This window comes from Bradysia coprophila, chromosome IV (assembly GCF_014529535.1).
Source record: "Bradysia coprophila strain Holo2 chromosome IV, BU_Bcop_v1, whole genome shotgun sequence".
Lineage (NCBI taxonomy): Eukaryota > Metazoa > Arthropoda > Insecta > Diptera > Sciaridae > Bradysia > Bradysia coprophila.
In genome coordinates, this window is record NC_050738.1 from 14,283,702 (window position 1) to 14,306,136 (window position 22,435).

Consider the following 22,435-nt stretch of genomic DNA (forward strand, 5'->3'; position numbering starts at 1 on the left):
TTCGAACTCCTTTTCACCTGTTCGATCAAACTAAAACATTTTCTGACGAAAAAACATTTCATTTTCAATTCTGTTCGGATCATAAGTAGCGTGAACATTGGTTTGCCATTTCGTCAAATTTCCATGAATTGGCTTCCATGAATTAACATAGAAAAACTGTTATGTGGAAATCCGTCATTTTCTTCCTTAAAATCGAAAATATTGAAGCAAGTTCTCCAGGCGCTCCAGGCTTAATGAAATGATAAATTTAAATCGATTTTTAGCATCGAAAATTTTAATTTACGAGTACAGCAAAAAATGGGAGAATTTACAAGAAAGAAGAATGTGGATATTGTATAACATAAATGGATTATAATTGGGTAAACCCAATACATTCCGATCGGCAGAGTGTGCCCCATTAGATATTTTCGTTAATATTAAATGACTTTGGAAATTTAATTTTTTTTTCGAAGGAAGACTTTGCCCTCGTGTATAATGTCTTTTGCAATTAAAACTTTTCGGTAAGAAAAGGGAATTTTTATCATTTCGCCCGAAAACTTTTAGGCCTGACACCAGCAGTGCCGTTGAATAAAAAATAGAAATATTGTATGAGTATATTGGCATATGATATCTAATATAAAAAGAAATATTCGACAAAATCGAACAGAGGTGCATTACAATGGAATAATAAATTAATGAACAGCTCTCCTCTAAGATAGTCTGGTAAGTTTAGCTTGTTCATCTAATTGCGATGCTCGGGCATCGATATTCGGGCTAATCTTCTTTCAAGTTGGCTATCATTGACTATCATATGTAAATTTAAATTTTATATTTCTTATACGAGTGTATACTGAATTAATCATTAAATCTGTTACTTCTATAGTTTAAACTAATTTCCGTTATTTGATGAAAAATCTTTTATTGCCTACCCGCGGAAAGCGGTCGTTACATGTGGGTACTTTTTTATTACATCACAAGTGAAGGAATATTCATATGAAAATTCATTACATACCAGGAGATTTTCATTACTTATCAGCAAAAATGTATCACATGAAATATTCTTTAGCACTGAAATCGAAACAATACTCGCGACGGTATTGTAGTTTTGATATCACAAACTTTGACACTTGAATTAAGTGCACACCAATCTAGCAAATTCATCAAAAATTTTCGAAAAAATAAAATAAAAAACACAAAAATAAAAGTGACGGTTATTTTGTCTATAGCCATAATTTCAATTTTTTCAACTTCGACAAACACCAATGGCCAAACAATTTTAATATTTGCATTTTCCACTTATTTTCAAAAACACTTTTACTTTTATAGGTTTGTTCCAAGTAACTGTAAACACGAACTTTGACAACCCGAACAACGACAATTTCATCCATAGCAACGTCGCTTACGTGATATTTCATACAAATCGACCAACGTCGCCTACGCGATTTACACAGAGGTATTATTGAGGTTATGGTTATATGGATGAAATTTGACAATTCATATGGCCTTGGAACAAACCTATTATCCCCCACAAAAAATATGAAATGTCAACATCGAAGTGAACACATACCCGAGTAAAAAAAAGTTCTCACAAATGTCTAAATCTGTCGAAATCAGATATCTCAATCTCATTGAGTTTTGAAAGACAATAGATTTTGAGACTTGAGATATCTGATTTCAACAGATTTAGACTTTGAGATATCTCACTTCACAATTTTTTTCACTGGGGTATCGATTGTTGTCATTTCATTTCTTGTGAAAGTGTTTGTTTTGAAATGAGTTTGAAATGTATTCTGAATGCATGTTTATGAAATCAGTTCTAAATGCATTTCGAACCAATTTTTTTTGTATATCACTTCACTTCACTGCAAAATTTATTGTAATACCACCAGTTGCCGGTGATGGTTTCGGGATTAATGTAATGAAGAAGTGTGAGCCGATTTAATCAGCCGAATAGATTCGTTTATAAACGTGTCAATGCAACAACAGATTTTTTATTGATGTATCAAAATTGAAATGTTGAAATTATACATTAGTTTAGAATAATCTTTTGATATTCAAGAATTTGCCAGTTGTCTCCTGGAACACTTTCTGTTTTGAACTGTCAGGTTCTTGGGTGGGAAAATGTACTCGTAACAACAATATTCCGGGTGGATAGACAATAAAACAGCATACATTGGATGCTGCTTGGTAGTTCATTCCACTCGGAATCAATTTTGTGAACACGCGAACTCACTCATGTGGTTTTAAGCAACTAGCTTTGGAAACGGTTGTTTTGACTCGTTTAGTTGCATACCTTCGGCTCGGATATGCAAACTCTACACTTGTCAAAATAACCGTTTCCAAAGCTTGTTGCCTAGCCACACTTGTGAGTTCGGCTCGTTGATACCTCATGTAATGAACTACCTTCGCAGCATCCAATGTAATCTACTATTACTTCAAAAGCCAAAGCTAGGTTGTGTTCATTGTTTTATTTATGTCGATGTTGTCACTAACCCATTTCCATAAAAATTTAATCTCTTCTTTAGGACTTTGTACATGATCCACCCGCCAAAGAATACAATTATGTATTGAGGATTATAATTAATATTTTCAGTGATTTAATTGTTTGAAAGAACTTTGATAACTCAAAAGCAACTCACAATCTCTGCTTCAATGTACAAGTCAAGTAATTAAATTTTTAATTTAAAAAAAAAAAATGAAAGTATCGCCTAACACTACAGAATTATGTTTAATGAAACAAACATAAAATCCATTGAACGTTTATTCCAAATTAATTTTCCAGATGGTTTCTAATTAAACACTTGAAATTTTCACAATTTCGGAGAAAAAAAGTTAGCAAAGGCAGATTGGTATTTCCACTGAAATGAGAACAGAAAATAGAAGGAGAGCCATAGCCTGAATTGAAATTAGAAGTGTTGTTAGAAGCAAAAGGTTGTGTTAACGAGCATTAAAGCATAAAATTGTAGGAAGTTAACGTAGAACTCACGAGTTTTGTAATATCTTCAGCGCTTATGCCAGACAACGAAATTTACTTTGTCAAGAGGGTTTTGTTTAAATTAAAAACGAGACTTTACTGAATTGATTTATTTATGGCATGAACAATCAAATAAACTCCAAACGTACGTTTCCCTGCGAATCTGGTCTCTTAATGGGTACAAAAACGACTTTTCTGTAAAAAAATAACAGTCGTACGCAAAAGCTTTTCCTACAAAATTTGATAATTTAAAAAAAACGCAAATTTAAAATACTTTAGAAAGAAAATTTATTTTTCCCATTTTCACATCTCTTTTCACCCTCTTACACCTCTTACACACATTTCACTCTATCTTTTCTCTTTCATATTTGAAACCGTCGTGTCGTGGATATTATGAACGATAGTAACAACAATACGCACATAACATTTGCTTACAAAACACTTTTCCATTTTCAGATTATTGTGTTATTTTCCCTTTTTTTTCATTTGCTTCATTCGAAATCCCAGTATGGTTTGAGGTTTTACCCTTTTTTTGGATTAAGTTCAAAAATCGTGCTTTTGCGAAGCTTTTTGTGTGTGTGTTGTTTCAGCAAATCGAGTTTATCGAATGTTAGGTGGAAGAATTCGAAATATGTACCTGTACACCGCCATTTCCAAATATAGAAACGTATATACCTCTAGAGTCTAGATTATAAATCCCTGGTTAGTTTGGTTTAAAAGTACACAGATAGCACAGTGGAATAAATATACTTTCTACAACACAGGTAAACTGTGTGTAATGCAAACTTGTTTTATGTTTAAGGTAATAGCTAAATGAAAACACTTGAAAATCACAATCCACTTGCTTTGCAGGTTTTCATTTGAGTGAGATATACTGTTAGTTAAATTGACGGCAAAAGAGGTTGTCTCGAAAAGGTTGTTGTCAGAATGAATAAAAGCTTTACATGTAATCCAGTCGCGATATACAGAATTGTATAGTGATGTTACAAAAAACATACAAAAATTTAACGAATTGATTCAAATGAGGAAGTAACCAAATAAATTGATGCAATTAATTAATGTAATTAATGGTAATCGATTCAGTGACTACGAAATGTTTAAGTCGAGAGTATAATTAAGTTGATTACGTTTATCGCTCTGTCCTGATTAATTTATGTTAAAGTGCGAACGGATTAATAATAAAACTCCATTTCGGTTTTTTTTTGTTACCATAAACGACTCATTACTGAAAAAATCGAAGAAGTGAGCGCAACATACGGACAACGAAATAAATTAATTTATGCAACGAAATAGAAAGGGTTGAAACGGATGCTTCTGCACAGATGTTAAAAAACACCAAACAAATTCTTCAAAATAAATTAAGTGATGTTTTTCACGCAAGGATTGTATTTGAAGTTTTGCTATGTTTTTGACCTGTAGGCCTGTGGGCAAATTATAACTAAAGTTAGTGGCAAGAAATGAGTCAGTCTTCGGGTTTAAGTAGTCGCCAAATTCTCCTAATCCGGTAATTTGTTTTGGTCGTTCGTTTAGAGATCTCTTTGACAGCCTTTTTCTGCCAATAACAAGTCCAGTCTGCACGACCAGCCTAACGTGACTTCCGAACCACGCCTCGAAGTATGCAAACACTCTCTGAGGAAACTTACAATCGCTAAAACAAACTGGTGTGCATACGTTATTTTGCACCAGCTGGTCCCATTTGGAATTGTATGTGACCAGCTGGTGCAAAATAACGTATGCAGACCACGTTTTAGCGATTGTAGATGCTTAGTAGATATCTCGCCTAAATGTTGGAAGTTATGAAGCTTGAGTGAGCTTTAGAATATTACAAATGCGACATAATCACTAGAAAAATTCCAAGTGGAGTTGTCTGACACGGGAATCGAGTACGGATCATATTAGGGAAGGTTAATACGTAATCTTAATATGGTGTCACTGTACATATACATACGTACGTATCATGTGGTAACGCATGTCTAGTCTACTAAGAAGAGCCTTTTTCAATAAAAGTTTATTTTTGTTATAAAAACACTATTTACCTAAAAAAAATTGAAAAGTTTTTTTTATATTTTTTTTATAGAAATTAATTAAAAAAATCATTGCCATGACGAACTCATGACGAAAGATATTTTTTCACGTACGGAAACTCTAAAGAATCGAAATGGGATATTATTTGTCAGCTGGTAGGAATATTTTGTTTCTTAGTGTTGGTTTTTTGGTTATCTCGGTGATCACAATCAAAATGAACACAATCAAAATGAACACAATCAAAATGAACACAATCAAAACAAACTGTCAACAAATAAAACATTCCAATTTGTTATTTCGTTTACGTTAGTAACTCACGAAATTGGTACTTTTCTTTCAAGCGCGAGAATTTTCGAAAATTGGAGCGCCTTCCTAAAATCAAATTAAAAATTCCACTTAACACTTTTTCAATGTCAATGTACATTTTGTTTGATGTGTTCATTGAAATAAAAATACATATGGACAAAGGCTCGCGGTTTATTGTTGGCACTTATGATTCCTTCACCGTACAAAGTTTACTTTAAATATTTGTACTAAATTAAAAATTTAAAAATTAATCAAAATCTGCGATGTACACAGTTCACTAGATTCTGTTTCAAACTTTAAATTTGTTTCCATGATGATGGGAATATTTTATCTATACACATTTCGGAAAAGATAAACAAACATGGTACATTGGATGGAAACCAAGGTCATAACCTATATAATGCCTGATATTTCAGTCCACATTCTCGATGTATATTGTATACTCATCATTAAAAGTTTTTCTGAATTTCTATAGCCACTTAATATCAAAATATTTGTTTTTCGTTCAAATTACAGTGCCTTAATTGCTTACTGCTAATGGTATCTAATAAAATTGTTTGCTGAAGAACATTTTACTTTTGGTATAGCGAATGGTATCGTTATATCTATGAGTGACTTGTAAATGTACATGTACAAGACAAAAAAATGTTGTTCATGTTTTTGGTGTAAGTGAATATTGTATGTATTACCGACCCATAAAAAGGTAATTTGTAAGAAATTGCAAAACATTAAAAAACAAGATAAATTCTTCGAAAAGAGACGGTATTTGCATTAATAACAATATTACGAACATCAACCCATTTATATTATTCAAATTGAATAAAATTTGTTGAACCAAACAAAAAGTAGAATGAAAAAAAAAAAATAGAGAATTTACCTCTCGTTTTAGATAACATGAGATTTAAAATAACAAGAAAGGGAAATTTAAAAAAAATATTTTCATGCATCACAAAACATATTGGCTTAGATCTTTTGATCGACATTAAAACATATCCCTAAACCTTCGATGTACAACGGTTCGAGAGCGCCGCGGCGGTTGACTGTTGGGTTTTTTTTTCTTTTTATGTCAAGTATATCACAACACACTCTCGAAACAAAATATTACTTCAGATAGCTTCGTAAGAATGGGAACACTCATATCCTCTCTAACATATATCCAATCCACTTTCTATCTTTACAAATGTAACCTAAACCCTCTAAGTGTGCAAACATATTTTCATATTGTCAACATTGGAGGAAAAAAAACAATTTTCATATTATTACAACATATTACATAAAAGAAGATTCATTGCTGTTTGCTCAAAAGTTATGCGAATTTTGATAGCAGTTATTTGTATAATTTATTTTACGATATCTTTTCCCTTTCCTTTCTGGCTGATGTCTTTTTCCCTAAGAGCTTCTCATGTAATTTTTTTTTAGCAATTTCATTCGGTAATAACAACATCGTACTTATGCATATTTGGTTATTTCATAAGTCCGAAATTACGCTACAACATTATTATCTTGAAGAGTTTTGAACAAAGAAGAATTCTCATTCATCGTAATTTATATGTGGCACATTATTGTGAATTTGAGCTGGGAACAATGAATCTGACATACTTCTAATGGTACGGATGGTAAAGAATATCAATTACTATAGGAATTACTTGAGAAAGGATCTTGTTATAGGAAACGAGTTCAAACGTATAAACGTCGTTATTTTCGCTATAATTTTCATATGATGTCGTGAATGTCAGTTAAAATAGATAACTTCAAAGCCGATCGCATTAATCAAATTAATTTTGATATGAATGAGATGAATAACAAACAAATAATCTAAAGCCACCTGAAAGCGTACCACTCCGGCGTTAGCGCCTAACAAGTTGAATGTACAAACCAAGTGTACATGTGCACATGTCATGACATGCATAAATAATGTACCAAGCATATTATCGTAAAATGAGGCTTCGAACATGCTTGAACAGCTTGAACCCGCAAGACAATTTCACATCTTTAATGCATAGGCAACCGTTTCATTTGTAGACAAATTATTCAAGTGAAGTGACATAATTGAAGCAAAGACGAGCCAGTCAATGTGTCAGTTTGTGGTTTGTTAAAAGCCTGTCTAACTCTAACCCTTTCAATAGATCCATCTTCAAGTTACTGTACTTTCACACGTAGCCTCACTTAAGCTTCGTTCATTCATTCATTTGCTTGGTATTTTTTCAAAGATTTTCCAACATTTAAACAAGGCAGTTCTCTATGTGAACCTCCTAATTTTGTGACCTGTGCGGTTGCTACAGAGCTGACTTGTTTATAAGCAATCATTCAACATTCATCTTATGTAGGAAGATTTCCCACAACTTCTGGAACTGTGTAGTGTCACAAATGACTACAAGTCAAACGAGTTACTATTCAAATTTTTTTTAGAGTCAAAGTTCACAAACATTAGATTTTTCTCATCAAAATTTCTATAACTCCCATCGAAAGGACCCAGCAAATTTCAATGCCTGTCAACAACATCAACAAAACATTGTCAACACAATAAACTATTCGGAAATTACGTAGATAATTGAGCTATAATCACAAATACTGCAAATTTATGCAAGTGAATCCAGCAGAAATTCGGTTGCTGTTTGATTAACATTTTCCGATAATTGTACATCGTTCCGAACACGAGCTTAATGAGCTATCCAGCTGGAGAAGGACGTACAAACGCCACAGACATAATTTTCTATTTCACATTCGTATATAATTATGGAGAATACCTAATTATCACATTTGAAAAGGGACTTTCGTTCAACCGGATTGAGGCAATGCATTTGCTTTAAGTATAGCTCCAAAAGTCCACGTAACGGTTGGTTTGAAACGATGATTTATTATCAAAATATGTCCGAAATTCCATTCATAATCGGATTAGCATTCTTCCAAAACTGATTCAATTACTGGCATTAATCAGCATAATTGGTTGATGCCAACGTAATGATATTATCGATAATCGTATCATATTCATAATCAATTTAATCTTCTTTCAACAAAGTATTCGATATAATATCAATAATAATGCAATTACTGCCTGTTTCATTGAAGCATTATGGAATTCGGTTAAAGATTAGTGGTGAAGATATCCGTGCTCAAAGCAAAATTGTCACTCATCATTGTCGAATTAAATAATTTACATGTTATGCTGGCTGATTCAATACACATGGCTAGACTGTGACTGGATTATAGCCAATTAATTTATGTGGTAATAGTTGCCGGCAAAGTTTAATAATTTTAATAATTGTCTGATACAGTTGGGAGAGCAAGAAGTAAGTTCGATTTGCTGACAATTGTGTGCCTTTACTAATTTTATCGTGATTAGTTACGCGCAATTCCAGTGGTAAATAGTTCGTAATGTGCAGTTTTGATAAGGTTGAATTCTCTAGCTGATCCTCACAGACACACTTTTATATTGAAAGCAATCAAAGCACGTTACAAATATCTTTGCTCGTATATTGTAACATGGTATGTATGCAACGTATCTCTGTAAGAATGGGAGTATTTAGCAGAGGATCCTTACTCGAGTGGTCTTACAGGCCTAAAGAAGTCTGTTCAATTTTGAGATGTTACTAGAGTGTTACGCTGTCAGGCTGTTACACTCCAGCTGAATTTTTCAGCTTTTTTATGAATGTACACTCTTTTTACAGAAAACAATCAAAATACGAGCTAGTTGGTGTATGACACACGAAGCAAAATAGGACCTTACGCACCTTTTCGCATTTAAATAGCCACTCGGCCACTAAGTTCGTTACTTAGTAAGTGCTTTGATTGACAAGTTTTTGCACATTAAACAGAGAAACGAAAACAGAAAACTGTTCTAGGTGGATGAAGTTGGATTATTAACTTCTTTATACTTGACATTAGCAAAAACCCGAATTAAATATGCGCACTTTTAATTCAAAAGTTTTAAATATTTAATTTGGGTATTTTAATATACTCAAATAAGATCAAAGGGATTGACTATGAAATCGCGAAAATAATTTATTTACATTTTCAGTGTAACTTTATAACTAGTGTAATGAGTAAGGGCTACACAGGTACATTTTTTTTTTAAATTATCTGATATCTGTTATCAACAATAAACGACAAAAAAAATAGTGGTGAGATTTAGCTGTTGTCGCTATATGGGACAAGTGGGTTGGCCTGTAGAGGCGCCACATTTTTTTCATAGTACTTCATTATCTGTGGCTTATTTTCATGTGAACCAACTTCACATTTGACATTACAGAACAAATGTCACCATATGAAGTTGGTTCACATGAAAATAAGCGCAGTGACAGTAGTAATTTTATGACAGAATGTACTAAAATATGGCAAAACTCTATTACATTTCTTCTTAATTTCTCATTCTCCTATACATAGCAAAATGTACATTGAAACGAATGAAGTATTAGACTTTGTCCCAGACATAAGCGGATAATTGCAAGATGTAACAGATTCAAAATATTTTCATTAGACTCCAAGATAATGATGCTCGCCTGTTTAGAATATGGTTATATGCATATCTGTAATTGTCTTTACAATAATTTGCCTAATAAAAATTTTAATTATAAGTTTTTATTCGAAATATTATGCAATGATGACGTTTTACATGTTTGCATAATGCATGATCTATTACATGAATGCTTTGACTTCAATTCTTTTCCCTTTATCTCCACTTCCATAGTGCTATACAGCCTGCAATCATGGTTGTTAAACATAGTTTTCATTACGACGAACAAAATAGCTTTTAATTTTATGCTTTTAGTTGATGAATGACGATCATTGTCGACTGAATCGAAAGTCTTCTTTGGCCATTCAGGCCTATATATGTTTCTTCTTCTTTTCGTTTTTAAAGTGCAAACGAAAATAAAGGAATGATAATTAAAGTCAAACATAGAGGTAATAGACTAGTTTTATTTTAAGTTGCTACAAAACACAACATATTCATTATTTAAAGTGCTGCAGCTTTACATCTACCACATTGAATACGAAATCAGACAAGTGCACTTCAATATGCAATCTAAGCAGAAATAGGGTACATAGATTTGCAATGAAATGCATCGCTTTTTCATACCTTCTTGCACTGCTTATTACTCAGTGCTATTTTGATATTCATGAGGTAATTACGGTGTATTCATTTAGTGAATGGAAATGGGTTGAGTGAGTCGAGTGCTTCGAAATAGATCGGCGGGTGTGAGAAATATACTGAGTTTGCATTATGTTACTAAATGAAACGAGATTTTTTTTTCACATGGCAAGTCGAAATGGTTTGTTTGGACTTTTCATGTGCTCTTACAATGTTTCGTGTGTAAGAGAATTTGCGGCGAGTTGGTTTATTCATGGATTCAATATATTTTACAGCTTTTGGAATGTGGTTTATTGTTTTACTTCTAAACATTTCACGACTTTGGACATCCGTAGACACTTTTTTCTGTTGATAGGTCGTTTGATATACAGCTGATGTATAATTCATTCGGCAGACAGCTCTGACAGGCTCATCTGTTAAACATTCCTAATCAATGTTTACAATGACACCGTAGCATGAGTAGGTCGAACTTCACCAGTCCAACCTCTTTCCGTTGTAATTATTATAGATATTGTCTATAACTTGGAATTTATTAATGAGGAATATAATGAGAAATGATGGCAAAGTAAAAGTTTAGTCACTATGGTAACTCACCTCACTATGTCAGTCCAAGACTGTGTGTACCGCCTTAATTTATCAATTTGATACTTCTTTTGTTACATAATGCATACTACACCTTTACAAATGAATTGTTATTGAGGCGTACTAGTTTTTGGTGATACTTAATTGTAAATTTATATAAACTTAATCACAGTCGCTGTCAATGTAATTTCGATTTGTTCTTATCGGTCGCTGCAATGTGATTGGTGGCTGGATTCTTTGGTTCCAAACATGAGCGGCGTCGATCGGTCCATTTCGTACGATGATTGTGGTTTCTTTGCAATTACTTTGGGTAGGTCAGGTCACGCAGATTGCCATTTTATTAGATACGCGGGAACGGGGAACACACCTTTTCCATACAAACAAATTCACCAAAATTGAATTTGTCCCCAAAGTATACAGCCTTGATTTTTCATATCAAAAATTCCGACTTTGAAGCCACCTAGCGGCCAAGCGACGCATTAAACAAATTTTTGACTCACATTTCTTGAATCAGCATCAAAAGCACTACCGAAAGCAATTATAAAATCATTAGGTCCGAGGTACGGCCTTAGTCCTAACCTAGGTCCAAACTCGACTTTTTCCCATCTCGCCACCCTAAAAAACACTCATATCTACTTCGGGACAGTTCTGAATTAAGGCACAGCGCTGCGCTAGCAACGAGAAAAACAATGTGGAAATCAGAGTGGACTTGAGATTAGTAATAATACAAATAATGAAGATGGAGAAAAATGAGAAATGTGAAAAATTGTAAAAACTGTGGTGCTTATTCCTTGAAGAAACAAACATACCACAACTCTTACCTCAGATGAATAGGAAGTTTTAAGTTACTGTCCTCTGTTTATGTGTACTATTTTACATCTTTAACCTGTTACAAACGGCAAGCATATGACCAGTGTTAGTATCAGGTCTATTACTTCCATTGATCAAAGTATTTTAAATCTGTTGATTTCAAATCTTGTACTTCAATTTTTTTAACTTGCATTTCATCATTTTATAATATGAACGAACATATTACCCAGAGCTTGTCATTATTTTCGTCGTCGTTATCGATAACAGATGAATGTGACAGGATAATATATAGGACTTGATCAATCTAGATGATCTAGATACAGTGTTTTGGTTTTTCTTTATTTTTCCAACAAAAAGAGGCAAGCCCTTATATAAACGATTGCAGTGTAGAAATAAGAATACAAATATAGAGGAAACTTCCGCCAAAATATTTTTCTACTGTAGTGTGTAGTTGAATTTAAATACCAAGGTGTGTGGAGAGTCAACTTGAAGTGCTTACTACAAAATCTTTTACTTCAAATAGTTTCAACATACATTTCTGCTTGAACATGAGAATGATGAAACAGATTGATTTATTCGTTTCGTGGATTTATGCCAAGCACGGATTAAAAATTATTTGCTCACCACGCTTCGCTCTCGCCGCAAGTTTTCGCTCTGGTTGTAATTTCTTATTTTCTCCCCTTGGTAAACAAATAACCATTATCGTTCATTTCGCTATATAAGAAGACTCTAGCCAGGGATCTTTTTTGTCGTCGATGTCGATAACAGATGAAAATTTGGAACCTTACTGAAGTTACGATTATCTGTTTGCACAATTCGAATTTTCCATTAAAAATAATTATTATTCAAACGAACCATAAACAATTCAATGTGATTAAGCTGATGGGTATACAATTAAAAAAGCAAATACACAACTATTGCCATCCTATTTCATCTGTCATCATCTCCCTTCACATTATGATTTATTTAAAATCTCATTTTCAGCACAAAACCGGAAAAATAAATGGAAACAAACAAACAAACAAAAAGTAAACCATAGAACAACAACAACAACAAAAAAGGGAATTTTCTCATTCGTATTGTGTGCTGTGCATGAACCACCACTGATGCTAAAGCGCAGTGAAAGCAACCACAATTAACATCCTTTTTGTGCTTAAAACATAAAAACCGTTATATATATATTCTCTTTGGGTGATACAAAATACGTGCTTAAATTAAAAAAAAAGTAAAGTTCGCCGTAATTCCCAACCCATAACTGGGGGATACATGAAATAGTTGATTTCGAAGTAATTTACATAGCAGCATACGTTAACGGTAGCGTCGAGTAAATAAATTCTGTACATATCTGTATGTGAGTGTGTGTAGTAGACACATTCTATAGAGGAAACTTTACAGGATACACTTTTATATTGGTTTTATATAAACAAACTTTTAACAAACACTGTGAGATTGAGCAAACGGGATGACTCGGCTGTACCTCTTGGTGGCACTCCAGAAAATATTGTATACAATCCCAAAATGTGATATTTTTCTATTCATTTCCAAGTTGATGAATGTCCTTGAAGTATATAATGTGTGGGTGTTTTGGATACAGTATCGTGTTGAGATTCTTTCTTTCATGTATAAATATACGAAACTCTCTATCGCACATGTGTGTATGCCATAGTATGGCATTGCCATACGAAAAGTATATTTACAGAGAAAGGCAAACAAAAAACATAACAATTTAAGAGATAAAACAGATTGATGGGAATTCAGGTCCTGAAGGAAAATGCATATATATTTTATAGCGCGCGAGCAAACGTGGAAAGATTTTTTTTTTTCATTCCTCTTTTTATCTTAGCAATTTTATATAAATGAAGTGGGCCTGAGCGGTGTACGCGTTACGGCGGGGGGGTTAAAAAATGAATCGCTGGACACCTACATAAGATCGTGTCTAACATCATTTGGCTTTAGTCTAACTCTGCTACTTCCGACGTGCGGATTTATTTTGATTTCATCCAGAAAAATTTTGTATTTCACCCTTGAGTTGGCCATTATACATAGTTTCTTGTGAAATTTAAGTTTATTTTTTTTCCTCGCTATTAGTATTCAGCTTGCATAGTGCAACATACACTCAGTGCATTTTGAACAATTTTGTAGTCCGTTTAACGTGCACCAAATATAAATTAGAACTAAGTACAGTGTGATATACTTCAGTCCATGTAAGTAACGAAGGTATAAATTTTATTTTCCACAATTCAACATTGAACGAACGAGATAACTTTCGAAATTTTTGTATTTTCTCTCATGCTCGGTATTAAAGAATGTATGATCCATAAGATGTATCACATGCACCGTCCACAATATATGACTTAATATGACTGAACTGAACGGAAGAAGTTTTTTTTTCTTCTTCTATCTGAACAAATTGTTTCGATTGGAAACGTTCTGCCAATTTTCCGCTTAAACAAGTTTCCTGTATTGTTTTGTATGATGAGTTCCAATTACCTATACAACATACTGGACGGCATACCCGTTTCAGAATTGTTCCAAGTGTATTCAACTTGTTGATAGAATACGAGACCTTCAACAAATGTTTAAAAATATTTGCCCATCCTATATCCCAAGTTAAGAAAAATCATTTAATTTTTGAAAAGCGGGAAAATTGTTATTCACTGGACAAGTTTGTCATTGGGACGTGTTTTATCTTTTGTAGAAGTTGTATTTCTATTTTGTTATTTGGATGTGAAGTGGAAACAGAAAAGAAAATAAATAATGGTTGTCGTTGGCATTTTTGGTGAAATTAAAAACTAAATTGTCTTTGTATTTATAATAATTACTTAAAGACGGAAAGACAGAAATTCTCAGTCGTAATACGATATATACGTTTCAATTGTCAGACAAAGTTTCCAATTGATTCTCGCGCGTACTTAACATCTCATATTGTACAACAACATTCACAATGTGAATTTCACATACGTCCACATATGAATGTCACATCCCAGTGAAACTACGATTCGGAAAACAGGAATTTCTTATTATTTACCGTAAAAACTGATTTTTTTTTTATTTTGGCAATTTCCGTTGATTTTTCCCTTTTTTATATCAACAAAACCTCATAAAACTAATTATGAATCGCAGCAATTTAGTGTAAAAATTATGTTAGTTTAACAACAGAACAGAGTTCCTATTTTCTTCCGTTCAGCAGGAAATTAAAGTTCACATTTTTTATATTTTTTCATATTTTTCCTTCTTGCAATACAGACGGAAATTTCTTCGTTACTTCTACAAGTACACACTCAGACTGTTATTATTGCCATTGTGCATATTCGGTCTTGAACTGTCAAAGACGTGCATTTTCATATGGTATAACGTATGGGCGCCTCTATTTGGGACGGAAAAAAAATAACGCGAGTGCTATTAATGTCAATTGAAGGAATATCACGGGTGTAGTGAAGGGAATAACTTTTTCATCCGTGCGGCGTGAATAAACTTTTATTCTCCACTGAAAAACGGTGACAACACGGAGTTTTGTTGCCGTTCTCTTTGTTCTCAAATGTTTTTCCCATGGCAACAAGAGTTTTTTTTATTTCTCTTTGCACCAACGTTACAATAGTTCCACTTTTTTTAGTTTCACTTTTTTCGTGGAACTTAAAAAAGTGGAACTTTCTGCACATTGCATATATGCAGCGTTACAATAGTTCCAGTTTCTAGAATTCAGAGTCCTGGATATCTAGAATTTCTAACTTGAAAAAGTGGAACTATTGTAACTCGGCATATATGCAACGTGAAGAAAGTTCCACTATTTATAGTTCCACAAGTAAAGTGCGACTAAAAATAGTGGAACTATCTTCACCTTGCATATATGCAGCGTTACAATAGTTCCACTTTTTCAAGTTAGAAATTCTAGATATCAAGGACTCTGAATTCTAGAAACTGGAACTATTGTAACGCTGCATATATGCAATGTGAAGAAAGTTCCACTTTTTTAAGTTCCACGAAAAAAGTGAAACTAAAAAAAGTGGAACTATTGTAACGTTGGTCTCTTTGCAACTGTCACTTTGTTTTGATTTTCAAAAATGGTGAAACATATTGATGTGGTATTTCGTGGATAAAAGCGTTTTCATGCTCGGATGAAAAGTTATCTAGGGAAGAAATAGGAAATTCCAATTCTAGCGAATTGTTGAAACTTTCGCTCTTGTTGGAATTTCCTATTGGTAAACAAATAACTATTTATTGCATATGCGCGATGTTTCACCAAATTATTATTGTCCTAGCATTTATAAACAGACATTATTTGAAATTGATGGGGCAATTTATCGTTGTCCGTCTGTTAACTTTTTAGCTTATGCAATCAGTGCATTCGCGAAAATATTTTCGGAAATTTTCGCGATTTTCGATAATTTTTGTAAATTTTAAGTAAAAGTTTTTCACAAAAATTTGAGAAAATCGCGAATATTCATGAAAAATTGCGAAAATATTTTCGCGAATATATTCACTGTTTGCAGTAAAATGTTTGCAGTCTCGATGCTTATTCATATGTCAATAATCTACTAATATTTCATCCTTCTGCGTTCACTTACTCTTGTGAATCATGTTTTTTCCTTGAATATCACATTGTAGTGCTTTTTTATCGTATAATTGTTACCATTACCATTTACTATTGAGAAATCAAATTCTCGTAGCTTCAGACAGTTTTCCAAGAATTTCATTAAAAAAAATCCTTTGATTAAAAAATTTTGATATCCCAAAATGTGTTCTGAAGTGTTCCCTGTTATACATATATACGGATACAGAAATGGATGCGATACCCATATCCGTATTCTGGTTTTTACATTCGATAATACCCCAATTTTAGCACACAAAAAAAAAAGAATTATTAAAATGTAAGTTCTACCTGCCTGCCCTTGTCATATCTCTTCATATAGGTCTATCTCAAAATGTAATTTTCGCATAAAAAGTAAGAAAATAAAATCGACAGTCGAAGTCTTTTCCTGTGTTGGAGCATATAAAGGGAGCTACCCAACGTCGGTATATATCTGAAATCTAACAAATCTTACTAAACCCTTATCCATATATTGCCATTCGTTGGTGAATGTCTCATTGTATTCGTTGCGGCATCCTTTTATTTAACAAGCCAATTATAGCTGGAAAGAATAACACATGAGAACCTTAGTTTTTATTCATCCCAAAGCAGTACTTTTCTTTAGATCAATTGCTACATATATACACCATCCATTATATCATTTCACATAAATACTTGTATAAACGGGAGATAAACAATAACAATATTCTAGTATAAGAAGGAACTGAAAGAAAACTGTAATACAACGTCGTATTTATACATAATTTTTCTTTTTTTGATTTTCAGATTAATATTTGTCATCTTTTATGATATCGATATCCAATAAGACCAATCAAGACGAAAAGAAAATGTCAAACATTGTCCTAATCACATCGGCTGAAAATGACCTCGAGTGTAAACATCGCAGTCATCTTATATCAATCAATGACAAAACCGATGGAAATTGTTTCGCATCGAATGGTTCCATCAATGTTACTACTGGTGTTTTCCTAATGGAATGTATTGTGTTGGCGATGTATCAAAATCATTTTTAAGGACATGAGTTCCTCATATGGACATTTGAGAAGTCATGCGTTTATTCGACAAAAATGGATTGAAGATAAAAGTAAGTTGGATTTATAACAAGTTACATGATACATTGTAAAGAAAAAATGTAAAAGATTTTTTGAACAAATTTGTCGGAAATATTTCTTGTCTCTTGGAAATTGAGCGAGGGAATCAAACAAATAGTATGCTAGCATCAGAATGGTAGGGGGTTCGCAAAATGCGTACGAGGGAGGAGACGATTTTTATTTGAAAAAGTGCAAATCCATCTAATGAACGTTTCAATTTGATTTTTGTGTGTTTAGTCACTCTTTCATAGTCCTTTATGCAACTCAGCATCGTAATGTGCGTCACACTTTAGATGTCTCCATTGCATAAAACGTTTTATGCAACTCAGCATAAACTTTAGATGCCTCTGTGGCATAAATCGTTGTATAACTGAATCTAAGTAATGTACTATTATCAGGCTATTATTAGTTCATAGGGTTTTTCCTAATGGTAAATCATTAGTCTCTGCTGTAAGTTATCACTAGCCAGCTCTATCGACCGTAATTGGTCTTTAAGAAAACACCAAAAAAATGCTGGACACAGTTCTTGTACGTCGTGCGTAAGTCACAATCGTGATTCTAAAAATGTCAACTACTAGCGACACATATGTTCTAATAGATGAATCATACGATTTATAATTCACAATTGTAAAACTTCTAGAAAATATGGGTAATGCCAAGGTAAATATAGTGAGAATGTAAGGCCATATATAACCGAATCAGATGTGCACTTCGTTGAAAGCAAAAAATGGAATAGAATGTTGGGCCATCTGTTGTGAGATAGTGAAAATATTTTTGTGAATTACAAGTAAATCGTAGTCAACCATTTTAAAAAGAGATGTCATTGGCATCGAACATATGTGCTAGGCCGCGCGTCTGAATGGCATTACCTCCTCACTATATTTACCTTGGGTAATGCACAACAGGCCCATTAGCGGCTTAGGTGTTTGGAAAGCATCAGCTTTTCCGCCCATCTTATCCTATCCTAAACATCTAGTTTACGATAAAACACTTTGCATTCGACCTCGATGCCATAAATAACTATAAATTTTGTATAAACGTATTTTAATACCAATTACGACACATGATACGATTTTCTCTATTACGCAAAGCATTGTATGCAACACGAATTCATACGAATTTTGTTACATAATACTTATTTACATGAGAAGGGATAAAAATGAAAAGTCCAGTTGTCGGCGTCTCGCACCAGCTAACTTCGAAAGCGTGACTTTTCATTTGTAGCGATTTTCACTGCGGAAAACTTAATAGTTCGCGTTTTTAACTCACTTGCTACTTTTTTTTATTATATATGGAAAACACAAAAATTTTATAAAAATGAACCCTAAATCCATCAAATTCATTTCAACCTAAATCGCTCCAATAACACGTAACACGTTACGTATCATCAGCCTTTTATTATTTTATGCTATGGGCAGTTACAGCTTTCAATTTGAAAAATTATAATAGATTATTCACCATAAAGTGTAAAATGTTTCCAGGCATGCAGGGCAGGAATCTGAATACGATTTTTATATTTTTTGTCATTTCGATATTTTCACGTAATATGTGGTGTATATATGGATAAAGAAACAACTGCTTTACGCCTCCGAGCGTATTCGAGTTCGACACAATAAATTGGAAAAAATTTTTCTCGTTTTTCTTTGATACAGGAAAAAAAATCCCTATATGACGTTCGATGTGGCGTCGTGTGAATATACAAATGGAAAATATATTTTCCGGTAAAATGTTGCAGAGTAAATATAGCACAAATCCGAAAAAAATTGCTACACGATATAGCATATAAAATATAACGAATGGAATGGCAAAAGGTCAATGCGATGTTCTTATCAATTTGAATTATCTGTATTGATGATATTATTATTCGTGTCAACAGGTTGGTGAAACAAATTCGAGTTAGTTTTTCTGTTTAACTGAAAAATGTTCAAAATTTGGGACTAGATTGATATTTGTAATTTGTAGTAAATGACTTTTAGCTTTGACTACGGCTAATGAATTCGGTTTCGGCAAATTGATGAATTAAAATAAACTAGCCGGTTTGTTTGTTTAAATGCATATGTATGGGTTGACCTAATGTTGATTAAATGGGAAACGAAGGTTATAATTAGGAGATGATTTGTATTTATTGTAATATTTGTTGATGAAAAGATCGTTCTTTACTGGCTGTGTTATTGTGAGCAGTCCTTTTCCGTTTATTATAAATGTAAATTTCTTCTTCTTCTTCTTGTTCAGCCTGTTTCTATCCACTGCTGGACGTAGGCCTCCCCAATTCTCCTCCATTCCGAACGATCCGTTGCCACTTGTTGCCAATTTGCGCCTGCAATTCGCTTTATACCATTATTCCATCTCTCTGGTGGATTTCCTCTCGGTGGTCTCCAGTTCATGATCTTTTTGGTCCAACGTTCGTCCGTCCTTCTTGCAATATGTCCCGCCCAGCTCGACTTTAAAGATGCTATTCTTTCCATGACATCAACGACTTTTGTTTGTTGTCGAATCCATTGATTTGTAATTCTATCTCTGAGCATAATTCCAAGCATACTCCGTTCCATGGCTCTTTGTGCCACTCTAAGTTTATTTAGCTTTTGTTAACGTTAACGTTTCCGTTCCATATGTGAGTACAGGAAGGACTATTGTTCATTTTGCTTAACCTGAGTTTTCCGAACACTGCCCATGCAAGACCAATTCTACGTTTTATTTCTGCAGTTTGGTTGTCCAGACCCAACACAGTATCACCAATTTTAAGGTCTCAGTCATCGTCAATGTTTGTCATGATTTTCGTTTTCGACAAATTCATCTTGAGACCGACTTTGTTTGACTCCTCATTCAACTGTTGTAACATAATTTCCGCCTGATCTAGATCAGCTGCCATCAGGGAGATGTCATCTGAGTAACGGAGATTACTCAGGTATTCTCCATTTATGTTGACACCCTCTTCACTCCAGTCTAATTTCTTAAAAATACTCTCCAGAATCGATGTGAATAACTTAGGTGATATGGTGTCACCCTGTCGTACACCTCTGCCAGTTCTGAATTTTTCCGTGCTTTTATGGAGTTTTATACACGACGTAGCGTTTTTATAGACGTATCGAATTGCGTTGGAGTACCTTGAGTCTACTCTGCACTCGTCTAATGAGTCCAATATCAACTATATTTCCACTGAATCAAAAGCTTTTTCAAAGTCAATGAATATCAAGACCACAGCAATCTTGCATTCGTTGCATTTCTCGATTAGCGTTCTTATCACATGTAAGTGGTCGTTTGTGGTGAATCCTGATCTAAATGCAGCTCGTTCAACAGATTGGTATAAGTCGAGCTTCTTGGTGTTCCTCTTTGTAACGATTTTCATGAACAACTTGTACAGCGTACAGTGTAAATGTAAATTTAGTTTTGTATAATTAGGAACGGAGGCAGCAACTCTAAGAACTTACAGCTTCAATCACTTGAAAATGCTGTAAAAACATTTTTTTAAAAATTGGCTCACAATTTATCAGCTGTAGATCGTGTACATTTCAATTCTTTGAAGGTTCAGTAAAATATACTAATAAATCTTTTACTTCTTTTGTTTAAACTATAGTATAGTGTATGGTTCTTAATCTATTTCATCAATATTTTTATCAAACATTTTGCTATTATAAAACAACTACAACACTAACCATAGATGTTTGCTCACTTTCATTGGCGCTGTCGATAACAGATGACTAGCCGTTTCTGAAAGGTTGGATTTGGTTGGACCTATAATCCAGATACCTCGTTGAGCTCGAAATTTTTTAGAAAGCAACGGTGCAAGCTTATATTGCATTCTAAAAATTGTTTTGTGCTGATTATTAATGCTCATGCGAAGGTGAATCGCGGTAGGTCGGAATCCGGAATAATAAAAAAGTTAATAAAAAAAGTTGAAATCGGCATAACCAATTGATCAGATTGAAATATTTAATCACTTCGATAAAGCAGACGACACCTTTTCAGACATTTCAAATTCAGTAATTTACTAATCGGATTGGAGCGGGGAGTCATTTTTATAAAAATTAATCCGAACCCTGTACCGTACACATATTCAATGCCTGAAAGTTTAGTGATTTTGTGTACATAATGTGGATGGATTTTAAAAATCTTTTCACCGAATATTTTTGAGTGAATTTCAATTTTGTTATCTAAGAGAATATATTATTGAACATACCGTTAATACCCCGAAGAAAGAGCATTTTGTCGTGGAACATAGCATATGCTTGAAACTACTTTCCAAACTTTTCTATTATTAACATCCTCATAAAATTCAATTTTTCATAAAACGGAAATTATTCGCACAACATATGAAAATTCGTCGAAAAAGCACTTCCCTTCGGTTAAATAAAAACGAGAACAGTCCTTGAATACGGTGCGCTAATAAAAAAATAATTAAGTTGACTGAGATACGATTCCTTCGTATGGAATTGTAAACCAAATTAAAACGAATACCTCGCGAAAGCTCATGGAAATAACAAAAATTTCTTTTTAGCGTGGAAATACTTTTGTGAATTTACTATATTACAATTCCAGTGAGAGAGTTTTAGTGACTTTTTTATTATGTCAAAAACTTCAAAATACATTAAACCAGCGAACAATATATATAAGAATAGTTATTCCGCCAAATATCATTCCATTTAACTTTTCAAGAAGAAATGTAATTTCATGCACAGTTTCTTCGCTGCACTAAAATCAATTTCATTTTAAGTGTACAGCAGAGCGCTTTTTTTAGTTCTTTTTGTAATAAATTGAATTAAAAAATATAAAATATTCCTGCGATGATTGCTTCTAATTACGTTTGCAAAATTCAATTATATGAATTAATTCCGAAACTATTTTAAATCTACTCCAGAGTAGACCTACTGAATTTCACTGTAGTCGAGTGATATACTAAAATGAGGGCGGGATAGATTCTCTATACATTTTCTATTCAATAAGGTAGAGGAATAACGGAATGTATGCGCATATATAATAAAATATGGCGTTAG

General features: G+C 33.3%; 1 protein-coding gene and 2 long non-coding RNA genes across 9 annotated transcripts in view; 2 read left to right on the forward strand and 1 right to left on the reverse strand.

Annotated features, from left to right (window-relative positions):
• Positions 1-22,435, forward strand: part of LOC119066431 — a 90,266-nt gene that overhangs the window by 32,490 nt on the left and 35,341 nt on the right. For 5 of the 7 annotated variants that reach the window (XM_037168917.1, XM_037168918.1, XM_037168919.1 and 2 more), the window contains exon 4: positions 17,119-17,437. In XM_037168917.1, the coding sequence (XP_037024812.1) occupies positions 17,402-17,437 (36 nt within the window). In that variant the 5' untranslated portion in view covers positions 17,119-17,401. Of the gene's footprint in view, positions 1-13,735; positions 13,983-17,118; positions 17,438-22,435 lie in introns of those variants that run through there. The other 2 variants (XM_037168923.1, XM_037168922.1) reach the window with 2 other exon arrangements.
• LOC119066434 lies at positions 1,643-12,275 on the reverse strand. Its single transcript, XR_005085747.1, has 3 exons — positions 12,265-12,275; positions 5,799-5,803; positions 1,643-1,678 (listed from the first exon to the last, which is right to left on the reverse strand). It is a non-coding gene; the product is annotated as an uncharacterized LOC119066434 (long non-coding RNA).
• Positions 20,109-20,799, forward strand: LOC119066433. The gene is made up of 3 exons (XR_005085746.1): positions 20,109-20,151; positions 20,195-20,349; positions 20,413-20,799. It is a non-coding gene; the product is annotated as an uncharacterized LOC119066433 (long non-coding RNA).